Here is a 14,271-nt window from a genome sequence, read left to right on the forward strand (position 1 = left end):
GTATTGCAGATGCGTATAGTACATGGGGCCATCACAGAGCAGGATCCTCAAACATCACCTGTTTCCTTGTCTTTCCCCAAATCAATCAGGCAGTACAGAATCTGTGGAAAGGGCTAGAGTATTACAAAACAATGTTGAATTTTATCATCTGTTGAGGTAAACAGGAGTCAGGTCAGAAAGTGTCATGGACCAGGCAATGCCAATGGGATATGAGACAGCACAATGATGGCAAATAATAGTGTCAGAAAAAATTCTTACACTCTTTTTTTTCAAAGTTTTTTAAAGTTTATTTACTTATTGTGAGAGAGAGAGAGAGAGAGAGAGAGAGTGCACGAGCGAGTGTGAGCAGGGGAGGGGCAGAGAAAGAGAGAGAATTACAACCCTGAGGCAGGGCTCAATCCCATGAAGTATGAGATCATGACTTGAGCTGAAATCGAGAGTCAGATGCCTCACCAACTGGGCCAACCCAGGTGCCCCTAAAATTCTTATACTCTCAATTTCAGGAAACTAAGAAAGGAAGGAACGCAGAGACAACCAAGAGATCATAGTAGCCTTTGTAGCACTGTCTGTTTTCTGCATCTGCTATATTAACTGAGCCCTCCCTCATGCCCACCATGGACCAAAAGTAATCAAAGAGCCCATGGAAGCGAGCGGAGGGGTAGGGGGTACATAGGGGATAAGATGATGGAAGAAAGGCCCATTGGGGATCCTGGAGGTGGGGGGGGGATGGGACAGAACAAGAAAAGGGTACAATCTTACTAGGACTAAGATATTTGGAGACTGACTCGCAGCAGACCTCTGGGCATAATTCCAGGCCTTAATTAGGATTCCGTAGCAATTTTTATGATAAAATAATTTTCAGGGGCACCTTGGTGGCTCAGTCTGTTAAGCATCTGACTCTTGATTTCAGCTCAAATCATGATCTCATGGTTTGTAGCTACAAGCCCCGCATCAGGCTCTGTGCTGGAGAGCTTGGAGCTTGCTTGGAATTCTGTCTCCCTCTCTCTCTGCTCTCTCTTGCTCGCTCACTTGAATGCTCTCTCTCTCTCTCTCTCAAAAATAAATAAGTAAACATTTTTTTAAAAAAAGAGAAAAAAAGATTCTCTCCCTCAGCCCCTCTCCCCCACTCGTTCTGTCTCTAAAATTAAATAAATAAATAAATAAATAAATAAATAATAAAGAAAGAAATAGATAAATAAAATCTTAAGAAAAAAAGATTAATTATTTTTCCTAGATATCACTAGTTTTTACTTCAGTCACTTATGTCTGAATCTTCTTAAGGTTTCCAGCCATTCTGGGGGCGCCTGGGTGGCTCAGTTGGTTAAGCATCCAACTTCAGCTCAGGCCATGATCTCACGGTTCATGGGTTCGAGCCCCACGTCAGGCTCTGTGCTGGCAGCTAGCCTGCTTCTGTGTCTCCCTCTCTCTCTGATCCTCCCTTGCTTACGCTGTCTCTATCTCTCTCTCAAAAATAAATAAAACATTAAAAAGAATTTTTAAGAAAAGTTTCCAGCCATTCTACCCACTTTATCTTCTAAGTGCAAATGAGAAGCTGGAAAGGGTTCTTTCCAGCCACTGTGCCCTTGAAATAAGAAGTGTAGACACCAGACAAGGATCAGAGCTTGCAGGACACAGCTATGAAACTATGCTACAAGTGGGGGAGCATCAGAACTCAGACCTTCAAAACAATGCGCTGCCACTAGCATGTAGCCTCAGAGCTTGAAGAAATGCCAGAGAACATCTCATCTCAGCTAAAGGCCACAGGAACAAGAGCGCTTGGTCAACTCAGTTGGTTAGCCATCGGACTTCAGCTCAGGTCATGATCTCATAGTTCTGAGCCCTACATGCAGCTCTGTACTATCAGCATAGAGCCAGCTTCAGATCCTCTGTCCACTGCCTCCACTCTTAAAAACAAAAACAAAAACAAAAACAAACATGAAAAAAGACCACAGAATCAATTCAGTTCATCTGTGGCCAAGCCCAACATTAGGCTCTCCAATTATTAATAATAATAATGTCCATAGTACCTCATGCGTGCCCTTTACAGGTGTTACTTCGCTTAATTCTACAACCGCTCCCATGTTTTAGGTATATATTTCTATTTGTACATTCTTAGGTGAGGAATCTGAGACCTAGAGTGGGTGAGTTACTTGCTTGGCCTCAAAACTGATGAGCTTCCTTCCCTGGACCCACACAAACTCCCACCCTTAAGGAGATGCTTCTTTCCCTACTGACAGCCTCCCACTTCCTTCACCCATGGAAACATCTGCAGAGAAGCCCGGCTACTTGGTGCTTCCCTTAGCTTCATTATGCCTCATTGTGCAGTAAATTACTGAATTCCGCTTACATCTGTATTATACATAGAAAGTATCATCAGAACACAAGGTCTTGAATTTAGTAATGCTGGGTTGTCTCTTTAATTGGGAAAAAAGAATAAGAGCTTGTTTGTCCTCATTCTTTCCAAGATCCCAACTGTTCCTTGCAATGGTTTAAGCAATTTGACGCCTAAGAAGAAATTCATTATCTCCAGTTTCAAATCTGTTAGTTCTGTGTGAAAAATAAAGAATTTATAATCACGAAATAACAGGAGGGATGAGAAAGTTGATATAACTGTAAACTGAATTTTTACTGACCCTGACAAATTATCTAATTGGCAGTTGAACCCCATGCCAGAAACAGAAATGCGTGCAGAGCCTCAGACTAATCATATCACACCCTTGTAGTTACAAAAACTGCCCTTATTAATAAGCCACCAACCAGCACTGTCTGAGGTTGTCTAATTTCTTTTCCTTTTGTCAATTTCCAGTGTGGCTAAAATCACCCTCTGAGTGCACAGGTCAATAAATGACATTCTTTTCTGCTGCACAGAACCTGAAGCGTGTGGCTGAGACCTGGATGGATGAATTTGCTGAGTACATTTACCAGCGGCGCCCAGAATACAGGCACCTGTCCACCGGGGACATCTCCGCCCAGAAGGAGCTGCGCAAACAGCTCAGGTGCAAGGACTTCAAGTGGTTCATGGCTGCAGTGGCCTGGGATGTGCCTAAGTACTACCCTCCAGTGGAGCCCCCACCAGCCGCCTGGGGGGAGGTGAGGAGAGACTGCATGAACCCTGCTCTTATCTCTGTGTGTCTGTCACTCTTGTGCTCAGGTGGTGGCACGGAACGCCAACACCACCCACTCCTTTGCCCTACAGCCAAGTAAGATTAGCTTACATCATCTCCAATAAGTGAACGTCCAACATTTTTTTCAGAAATTGCCAAGGAAAAGCCTTGATAGTCCTCAGCCCTTGATAGTCCCACCCAGAACCGTTGGCCACTGTTGACTCCCCAGGTGGATTTTTTAAAATACACCTGGAAAATGTCTTTATTTGAGGTTAGTGAAATTGCAGTAAGAGCTTGCAGAGAATGTCAATACCTGACGTGCTACTGTGTAAATAAGTATGACCAGATCCCCGTGATAGAATCCCTAGCGATCCACTGTGCACAGCCTTTGTTGCTATTTGTATATGCAAGGATGGGGTGCTGGAGAGGCTTGCTACCCAGAGGTGCTGTGCAGAATCATGAAGAAATGTATTTCCATAATACCCAGAACTGTGGCACACGCGGGAGCCACATGGGCTCCTTAAATAGGCACTAACCTTTCCACCTCGGAACGCTCTTTTTTATTTCACTGCATGATTTAAAATGGAAAAAACTGAACAGCCCCAGTTCCCAAATTTAAAAGATCTATCTTTTGGCATAGAAAGGACTATTGTGCTGGGTTCAGTTCCATTCACTCCTGTTACTATAGTCTTTTCCTCATAGAAAAGCATATGCTAAAACAAGGACTAAAATTGGATACTGTGGATTTATCCTAGCAATTTAATCTGCTTTTAGCAGGAGGCTGTGAGGGGGAAATTGCAGGCTGGGCGGGATGCTAGCTCCGTCCTACCTCTCGGGCTTTCAGAAGCCAGGAGTTGACTAGAGCGCATTGTGAGGGAGCCTTTTCATCATTGTCCTTGGTTTTGTGGTGTGGGGGAGGACATGCCTTAGCCTGCCAGGTGTCTGTGGCTTTGCAGAGGTCTGAACACAGAGTGTGGCAGGAGAGGCCAGGATACTGAGGCAGCATTCTTGAGTGAGCAGTCCCAGGTCCCATTGGAAGAGGTTTCACGAGCACCCGCTTGTTTGCTGAGAGGGTCCAAAAGGATGTCTTTCTCTCCCTGTGCCTGGGATACCCCAGGTGTGAAGGAGAGAGTCAAGGTCAAGAACATCTCCGTGCGTTCCATTTCCAAATATTTCTGAATGTGCACCTGATCCTAATATTGGCTGTTTGAGCCAGTTACTAATCTGATCTAACACTTGGCATCTTAAACATTTCCTTAAAGCTTCCCTGGAATATTAGTAATAATAATCTGCTCCTATTAGTTTTAGTTATCTGCCATGGGCTTAATTTATAGCAGTGAAAACGTAAAGTAGACCCCAAAAAGAGCTTTCTTAGTCTAATGCATTGTATGACACAGGAATTTGTTACTCGATAAGCAGGAGAGTGTCTTTGTAAGGTGTTTTTGGTTAAGGTTATAGCTACTACCTATAATAATTTTAAAATTTATTTATTTTAACTCAAGTTAGTTAATATACAATATATTATTGGTTTCAGGAGCAGAATCCAGTGATTCCTCACTCACATATGACATCCAGTGCTCATCCCCAAAATTTGCCAACTTAATACCCATTTAGCCCATCCACCCACCCACCTCCCTTCCAGCACCATCAGTTTGTTCTCTGCACTTAAGAGTCTCTTACAGTTTGCCTCCCTCTACTACTTATGATAATCTATCTCTCGAGAGAGAGAGAGAGAGAAAGTGCAGGAGTAGCAGAGTGAGGGAGACAGAGAATCCCAAGCAGGTTTTGCACTGTTAGCATAGGGCCCCCGGGGAGGGGGGGCGGGGGGGCTCAAACTCACAAACCTTGAGATCATGAGCTGAGCCAAAACCAAGAGTTGGATGGTTAACTGGCGGAGCCATCCAGATGCCCCTACTCATGATAATTTAAATGCAATTTTGCCTTAGTGACTCAGAAATACTCTCTAAGACCTCGAAACATCATTGTATGATTCACTGCCAGTTAAAATCTCATCAAGCTTTTCTCCATCTTATGTGGAAACATATATTTTTATTCCTACGTGGTTACTGCTTCAAACTGCAACAGATCACATTTTCCCATAGTATCTGACTAAACCATAACCTGTATTTATAAAACATCTTGCTTGGAAACAGACTCGAAGCTTCCACTGATGTTCTAAAAAAAATAAGAAGAAAGAAAACAAAAGAAAAAAAAACAAGAAAAAAAAGAACTTTCCAGAAAAGTCAAAATAGCCACCTATAGGCCAGATAGGCTACAGCAGAGGGTTGTTAGCCATTACCTTTGACTGCCTTACACCCTTAGGGGCATTTACATTCATCATTTCTGGTCTAAACAATTAGACGTCGAGAAGATCAGATTTTTTTTAACATGATGGCAAATTTCTTTCCCCAAAGCTTCAACACAGCATACAAACCAAGGTCATAGTTAGGTTTAGGGAAAGAAGAAAACTGGCTATAGTTCAAGGCCAGCTGCATTCAGTTGCAACTGCTCAGTGAAGTTGCAGTGCAAGAATGAAGACCTGGAAGATTGGAGAAGGCAGAAAGAAAAGAAACCAAGTGATGAGCATGTGGATTGGTCAAGAGTTTTGAAAAACATCTGTTTGACAAGCAGAGTAGATCCCTGAGAGTAGAAGTGGCGCATGTACACTTAATGCAGGAGGCAAGAGAAGTGTTGAAACGCAGCTTGATCTAAATGAAATGATGAAAAAGAGAACTTGTTTCTAACTATATATGGGGTAAAAGCAACCTCCTTAAGAGTGGATAAAAATTACTAAATGTGCAGAATCTATCTGGGGATCATTTTATCTCCAAAAAGAACTCTTTTGAAGCTATCACTCTTATGTTTTTGTTTCTTTTCCCTTTGAGAGGGCTTTTTTTAATGTCTTGTTTATTTTGCAAATTTTAAATTTGCAGAAAAGCTGCAAACATAGTACACAAAGTTCACATATAGTCTCCAGCCCAGTTGTTCCAATGCTAACACCTTATGTTTGCCACATTGACAACAACACACTCAAACTCAGTAATTAGCATTTGTACAATACGAGGAACTAAACTACAGATTGTATCCAGATTTCACCTGTTTCGTCACTAATGTCCCTTTTCTGTTTCAGGGTCCTATCCAGCATATGAAAGGGCTCTTTAATTTCCTATAAACTTTAAATTAATTGTTGGAATGGGCAAAGCTCCTAAATAAATGTAACAGGTCAATTGCTGTTTTTGTAAGAAAGTGAAAAGGGAAATGCAGACTGTGAGACTCTTTTAAAGCGGAGATAGAAAGGAACCACAGACCTCCAGCAATGTAAACACAAGAATCCTTTATGGGAGATCTGTGCCAGAAGCAGGGTAACTGGCTGTTTTATGCACTTGTACTTGGAACGGTTTCTACCTGCCTTTCTGTGCCAGCCCGATTATGGGTAAACAATGAAGTGCTTAGTCAATTTCTGGCCCCGGTTGTAAGAACCCACCTTGTAAAGGATATGTTACAGACCATAACTAGCCTATAAACTGCTACTCATTTCCCTGACAAATTCAGCTGGATTCTTGCATTTGTCTCCTAAATCGTCTCTCTGCTGCTGCCCTTCCTCCCTTTGGCTTATTCTCAACATAGTCCACTAAAAATGGGAGATCAGGCCACTCCTCATTCAAAACCTTTTAATTGGGGGCGCCTGGGTGGCTCAGATGTTGAACATCTGACTTTGGCTCAGGTCATGATCTCGCTGTTTGTGGGTTCCAGCCCTGCACCAGACTCACTGCTGTCAGCGCGGAGCCCACTTTAGATCCTCTGTTGCCTTCCTCTGCCCCTCCCTTACTCATACTCTCTCTCTCTCTCAAAATAAATGAATTAAAGAAAACATTTAAAATAAAACACCTTTCAATGGATACCATCTCTTTTGGGGTAAAACTCAAAGTCCGTACCTGTACCCTGAATGGTCTGACCTTTGTTGCATCCTCCCCTCCAACCTCATCTCTTACTATTCTACCCTCTGGCTTACTCTTCTCTAGGCGCTCTGGCCTCAACACCATTCCTCAGACAGGCCAGACACAATCCTACCCGAGGGCTTTTACACTTGTTCCTTCTACTTAGAATCCACCAGCCCCAGGAATCCTATGACTCCTTCTCTCACTTCTGTCTGGTTCTTACTCAAAAAAATTGTCTTCTCAGCAAGGCTTTCACTGACCGTCTGTTGTGTGCAAGAACTCCCACACACATGGACCTTCATGTTTAAATACTCTCTATCCCCATTCCTTGCTGTATTTTACTCCTCAGCATCCATCACTATATTGCAAGTTATATATGCATTTATTTATCATGTTTCTCATCTATTTCCCACACTAGAAAGCCGGCTCCATGTCACAGGGATTTTGTTTGATTTGTGGAGTTGCTACTGCTCTTCAGCAGCTAAAAAAAAGTGCTTGGCATATGGTAGGTGCTCAGTAAATATTCCCTGAATGAATGAATGAATGAATGATGAATGAATGAATGATGAATGAATGGAGGATTCTGGCGCCCTGTTGTCCCCCCTTGCCTCTCATTGCTCTGCCCACATACCTCCACATACCACACTGAGCCCTTGCTCCACCACGCAGAGGAAGAGTCTCTCTACCCTCCCTTCTTGGCCATATGACATCCACCATTTCAAAAATGTTGGCCAGGAAGAGAGTTTGAGGTTGGGATCTCACGTAGGGGATCATGAAGGACCGACAGGTCTGTGGTCCACATGACAGTCAAGCACGGTATTGAGTATTCTCTCCTCTGATACCCTAAGGAGAAGAAGGGAAAACTCCAAAAGTGAAAATCCTCTGCTCCAGCTGTCTCCAAACCTTCCCTGCCAGCTTCCTACTTAAAGGCAAGAAGAGATTAAAGTCACATCCAGTGGAGAAGCCCTCTCCAGAGAAGAAATCATTACAGCCTCTGGGTGGAGGATACTTGGGTAGATCATCCTCTGGGAGTGGGGAGAATGGGTGGGGTGGTGGATGGCAATGGGGCCCTGAGGGAATAAATAGAATTTTGAGCCAAGTACTAAGGCGAACATCCGTCGTGCTATTCAAATAGAAGCAATGTGCTTTTCCACGATGCTTTGCTGGATGGCGTAAGAACAAGTTTAAAGTGGAAACTTATTCTTAAACCACGCACATATGGAATGTCTTTTGTGTGTGTGTCAAGATACTAAATGAAAGAAGCAGAATTTCCTATTATTTCCCTCCTCCTTACCCCCTTCCCCTCCTTAGAATTCATGAATTTGCTAAAAGTCATTTATAGTATTCCTTTATGGTCCAAAAAGAAGAGTTCTGCAGAATCCCAAGTATCATGTGTAAGAGAGAATAAAAGATGTAAAATAGACAAACGTGCCTTCCCCAACCGGTGCCATAGATTCTTTTAAGATGTGTCTGCTTAGTGTCCTCAATGTGCCAATCTTGGCACATCCGTCTGTCTTCTTGCAATTGTGCAAAACTTTTTTTAAATCTTTATTTTAAAAATTCATCTCAATGCTGAGCTCCTTCAGCTGCTATTTAAAGTCCTTCCTCAAGATTAATGTCACCCGGAATTGTGGAACAGTCACACAGACAGGCACCCTAAATAATCCCAGTTCTCCTCCTCTGCCTCGGCTGCACTTGACTTCTTTTAACTTGCTCTCTTCCTCTTTCTTCTAAGGTTCTCACAGTTGTAAGGTCTTTTCAAATCTCTCCCTATCAGCTTACGGGAAAGGAAGTCTGGCCCTAGGCGGTGCGTTATCTGAAAGATCATCTGAGGATGTGCTGTTGTCTCTTTCAAACAAATTCTGTGTAAATGCTGCTGTTGTATAATGCAGAGGTCAACACCAGCACTTTCTGCACAATGAGTGAGGCTCTCTCACATTCCCTTGGGAGAGCTGTGGCCACCTTTCCTTCCTCCCTCGAAACCCAGCCTTGCAACTGGGAGAGCTGCAAAGCGAGATTGCCTTGCCAGTCCCTTGGCAACTGTGCAGGGACTGGCCCTGCCATTCAACCGCTATCTGTCTAAACCAGATCATTAAATGAAACAGTCATTCAGAGATGATTTGTCATTCTCGAGCGTATGAGAGTTGACCTGATCTGTCATTTATTTTCCCAGGCAGAGGCAATGCCAGTACACAACGCTAACTCCTCAGGAGCTCAACCAACGAGGATGAGAAAAATGGAAAGACACCTAAAGAATCTCATTACCCTTTCAGATTTTACTATGTGTTCTCTGAGTTCTCAACAGCTGAGACAGTTGAAGGCAAACTTAAAGTGTTTTGTGATTTTAGTTTCATATTCCCCACTGAGTACATTGGACATCTTGGGGTCTCAACAGTGGCAATTTGGCCCACGTCATAACAGAATCAGAGGTGTTTCAGAGCTAACAGATTTTCATGTAGTCATATTAACATATGTCTACACACATAAATATAAACCTTTTCAGGTTCACGTGACAGGAGTAAATGAAACTTTAAGTGTATGTTAGCCTAATCATTAATTTATCTTGGTGTTTAATTTTCACTGACAATCGGTACCTTTCTGCAAGAATGACATAAAATTAACAGAATTTGAAGATCACTCAATTATCATAGCAAAACTTCCAACCCAGACCTCAGGAATTGTCAAAAATAGAAAGAAATCAATATAATTTTTCCATTCATGAACCTAGGAATACCTCCCTCTTACCCATTCTTTAACAAAGTGCACAACTGGCTTCTGTGAGATCTGAGAGTGGTCTCTGCAGTAGCAATGACCCTCAGCTTGCTTTAAAAATCCCGTGACCATCCCCAGGTTGGTGGGGAACAAGAATAAGCACAGCGGAAACTGGGAAAGATTCTTGGGGTCTTGGAATGAAGGTGAGAAAATACTGTAGGTCAATTCTGAGTGATCCAGACTGATGCCAAGATGCATTATTGAGTTTAAAATTTGGTTTTATTCATTTGCAGACAGGCAATAGTCAAGAGCAAGAGGTTATATTCTTCTAAGTATCCTTATAATGTATTGTTAGCAGTAGGTCTTGGCTGGCCCTGTTCCAAACTCTGGGAAGCACAGTGAGAGTACTGTGTAGAGGTAAGTAGCCCTTTACATTCACAATAGAGGTTTTCAGCGACCTAAATGTCATCAATTGGTCTTAGATTTTGTGAGCCAGCTGTCTTGGTTTGGGAAGTAGGAAGATAAGGGCTCCTGGGCTCTCCTGCTGCCTCCATAACTAAGTACTTTCTCCATGTTTTACTTTCTCGCAACTACCTATTTGTGTTTTTTCACTTGATTATATTTCTTCCTATTAATTTTCAGAGTAAGGAATTGACTTTGACCGGCTTAGATTTCCAATATCTGTTTTTGTCTAATCAACAACCCAGTGATATTTGGCTAAATTAGCTCTTGCCTTAGATATTTCCCTTTTTGTAGCGATGTGTGTAACTTTTTCTGTTGAGTCCCTATTGCCCAATATGATGCCTATTGGTTGGCCAATTTCTGGATAAGATGGCCTATTCTTTAGGCCCATTAGGAAGAGAAAGTAAGCTAACAAGATAATCTCAGAAAGAGCTTAACTTTCTAGCTCAATTCCCAAAACAGGAAGGACAAATCGGTTTTTTACAGTCTTGTTTTAGATCCAAGTTATCCAGAATAAACTACACATTTCCAGGCTCTTTGCCTATGCTTTTTTGCCAAAATTGCCTACAAGTTTGCAGCAGTTTTTTTTTTTTTCATATCTTAACATCCAAATTCTGCCATTCTATTGGAAATAATGGAAAACCACAAAGTCTTCCAGAAATAAAAAGAAATAAAAAGTTAAATTTTCTACAATAGTTTTCCTTTAAAATATGCTGCCATTTCTAATGCTAAAAACACAGCAACAGCATGGTTTTGTTTAAACATAAAAACCAGACAGAACATTTAGGGTAGCAAAGAAGAAAAACACACATCATGGCTATCATCTTACATAAAACTGGTAGCAAGGACTTCCCAGGAACTCCAGAATATGGGTTAGTATAACCTAAGCACCAGACAGCAGCAGGTCTTATGTGGGATTGTCAGAGATCTGGGGTAGGAAATAAAGAAACAAGGCAGTACTGACACTTCTAGAAGCTGCCAGTTAGAAATCAACAAATATTCACTCCCAGAAAAAGACCATCTTTTACAGAACAGGAACTAAAGCAACCAAATCTGCAAATTACCAGTAAAATTAAAAGACATCCTCACAGGCTCCAAGCTGAAGACAAACACAAAAAGACCCTAAGAAATCAGGGAGAGATCCTGGGAACATAAACTCTGCTGAAGCTCACAGATATCTCAGAAACACTCCAAAATATTCTTTTCTTTTGGAAAGATGGACACTCATTCTTTTCCTTCCCATTTTCCACACCCGCCCTCATGGGGAAAAAAAGAAAAGGAAAGGAAAGGAAAAACCTGCTGTTGGTTGGATCCATAATGAAACACTGTGGATGCCCAGGAAACAAAAGCTTCTAACACCAGAGAAGGAGATAGACCTCAGAAAGCAGTGAACAACAAACACATTTAGAGGTAACAATCCTGCTTTGCAGGGAAAGACCTTTAGAACTCTAGACAACGCAGAGCCAGAGGCAGGAAGCTTTTGTAAATCAGACTTAGCTCTGAGAGAAAGAGAAGTAACTATACAAAGAGGCCATATTTTATAATATATCACAGTAGCAGCAGACAAAAGAGCCCTATGGAGGAACTTTCCTCTACTAGCCAAGAAAACGAGTTTATTTATAGATGGAAAATAAAAACAGATTACAATAAAACCCCCTTCCGAGATACAACAAGGATAAAGATAAAAGTAAACCAAATAAAGTTCCAACAGATAATGAAAATATAATACAAATGTGGCCACAAGGAAGATGAAAAATGTAACACAAGGTTTCAAAATGAGCTAAAATAATCTTAAAAACAGTCAAAGCTTGAAAGAACCATGCAGATCAAAAATAGAACCGCTCAGGAAGGAGATGGCTAGGATATGAAGCATGATGATGTGAAAAGAGAAGTGGAAACTTGGGAATGAAAAGCAAAGAGAAGGAAAGAAAGAACCAAGATATCAGAAACAAAGGCCAAATTGGAAGGAACAAAGCAACAAATAGAGTCCATGGAAACAGAAAGGGAAACTTAGGCTAGAAGGTAGAAGAATGAAGTTATCAGCATGGAAGGAAAGAAAAGGACTCTATGAAAGATGTGGAACAACAAAGATGCAAAGGAGATTTAACATGAATTCCCAAAAAAGTAAGCTCTCCCCAAAATGAAAGACAACAAATACATAAAACCATAATTCAAGAGGGGTGCTTCGGTGGCTCAGTTGGTTAAGCATCGACTTCAGCTCAGGTCATGATGTCACGGTTCTGTTCATGAGTTCAAGTGCGCTGCTGGACTCTGTGCTGACAGCTCAGAGCCTGGAGCCTGCCTCAGATTCTGTGTCTCCCTCTTTCTCTCTCTCTGCCCCCCACCCTCTCTCCCTCTCTCTCTCTCAGTAATAAATAAACATTTTTAAAATTTTATAAAACTATAACTCAAGAAAATCTTCATCAAATAAAATATTCAAATCTACATATTAAAAGAGCTATATTCGAGAACTTCAACTAAGAATCATCAACATGGCAACATTTCTGGTAAAGCAACTGTATTTTTAATAGAAAGAACAACTTTATGCATTGAGGCAAAAACAAACAAACAAACAGAACCCCTCAAAAAACTAAGTAAAGCAGAAACATTGTGTACCAGAAAGCAATGGAACAACATTGTAAAAATGATCCAGAATATAAAACATGAGCCAAAGATTTTATATCCAGCCAAATTATGTTTCAAGTATGGAGACCATCAAAAAACAGTTATAAACAGTGAAGAATTCATTTTTGAAGGGGGATGATTTTTCCCAAGAGTCTTTCTGAGAAACATACTGGAGAATGAGCATCAGAAAACCAAGTGATGTTGAGGGAAGGTTGACCTAAGGTCTGATAGAGACTGGCTATAAGGATAAAAGAATATGCAAATTGTATATGCTTTGCTAATGCAGAAATAAATACAACTAACAAATAAAGAAAGTAAATGGAATAGCAGAGTAAGTTCAATGTTTTTTGTTTTGTTTTTATTTCTGAGAGAGAGAGAGAGAGACAGCACAAGCAAGGGAGGGTCAGAGAGAGAGGGAGACACAGAATCTGAAACAGGCTCCAGGCTCTGAGCTAGCTGTCAGCACAGAGCCCGACGCGGGGCTCTAACCCACGAACCGCGAGTTCATGACCTGAGCCAAAGTCAGATGCTTAACCGACTGAGCCACCCAGGTGCCCCCTAGCAGAGTTAAGTTCAATGATTGTGCCAAAGGCATTAACTAGAAAGAATATCATCCATGTTTACACCAAAAAAGAGGGAAGAAAAAGGGGAAAAGATTATAACTAACCAATATTGCTTAGAAAAATGTTAGGCATCATCTAAAAGAAGAAATCATCAGATATTATATGTAATATTAGTGTAAAGGTAAATAGAAGGACAAAAATACAAACCATATTAAATACCAAAAATTACGAACAGAGAAGAAAATGGATCACATAGTGACTCTGTAGACACAATAAATACATAATAAATTGCTATGCCAGAACTGAGATCAAATATATAAAGAAATATACTAAATGAAAAAAAATCCAGACCAATAAAGCAAATCAAACTCTCTACTGAGACATACCTAAACTAAAATGATACAGAACAATTAAAGATTAAAGAACGCAATAGAAATACCAGATAAATGCAAGTAATAAGGAAGCAGAGGTTGAGATTTTAATATGATACACAGTAGAGCAGGGGGGCAGAAAGCTAAAAAGTTAAAAGAAGTCAAATAGATATTATAATACTAAAGACTACAATCTATTGAAAAACCACTTTTATAAGGTAGAAGTTGCTGGAAATGCAAGAAACACACCAATCACAGGACAGCTGAACTCTGTCATAGGTGAGCCAAAATTAATAAGAATCTATATAATCTAAACTATGTAATTAATGATATCAATCTGTAGACCTGTTTAACTCTGAAGCATTTTTTTGTTTTTTTTTTATTTTTTTTATTTATTTCTAGGAGAGAGAGAGAGACAGCGTGAGCAGGGGAGGGTCAGAGAGAGAGGGAGACACAGACTCGGAAACAGGCTCCAGGCTCCAAGCTGGCAGTCAGC

The 14,271-nt window shown here is 41.1% G+C and overlaps 1 protein-coding gene across 1 annotated transcript in view; it reads left to right on the forward strand.

The window, feature by feature from the left end:
* The window catches only part of GALNTL6 (polypeptide N-acetylgalactosaminyltransferase like 6), a 212,900-nt gene that overhangs the window by 147,327 nt on the left and 51,302 nt on the right, over positions 1 to 14,271 (forward strand). Inside the window, exon 6 of the mRNA XM_039243223.1 lies at positions 2,869 to 3,090. Coding sequence (XP_039099154.1) covers positions 2,869 to 3,090 — 222 coding nt within the window. The remainder of the gene's footprint in view (positions 1 to 2,868; positions 3,091 to 14,271) is intronic.

The sequence above is a fragment of the Hyaena hyaena genome, unplaced genomic scaffold (genome assembly GCF_003009895.1).
Source record: "Hyaena hyaena isolate Hyena2069 unplaced genomic scaffold, ASM300989v1 scaffold_226, whole genome shotgun sequence".
In the NCBI taxonomy this organism is placed as follows: Eukaryota; Metazoa; Chordata; class Mammalia; order Carnivora; family Hyaenidae; genus Hyaena; species Hyaena hyaena.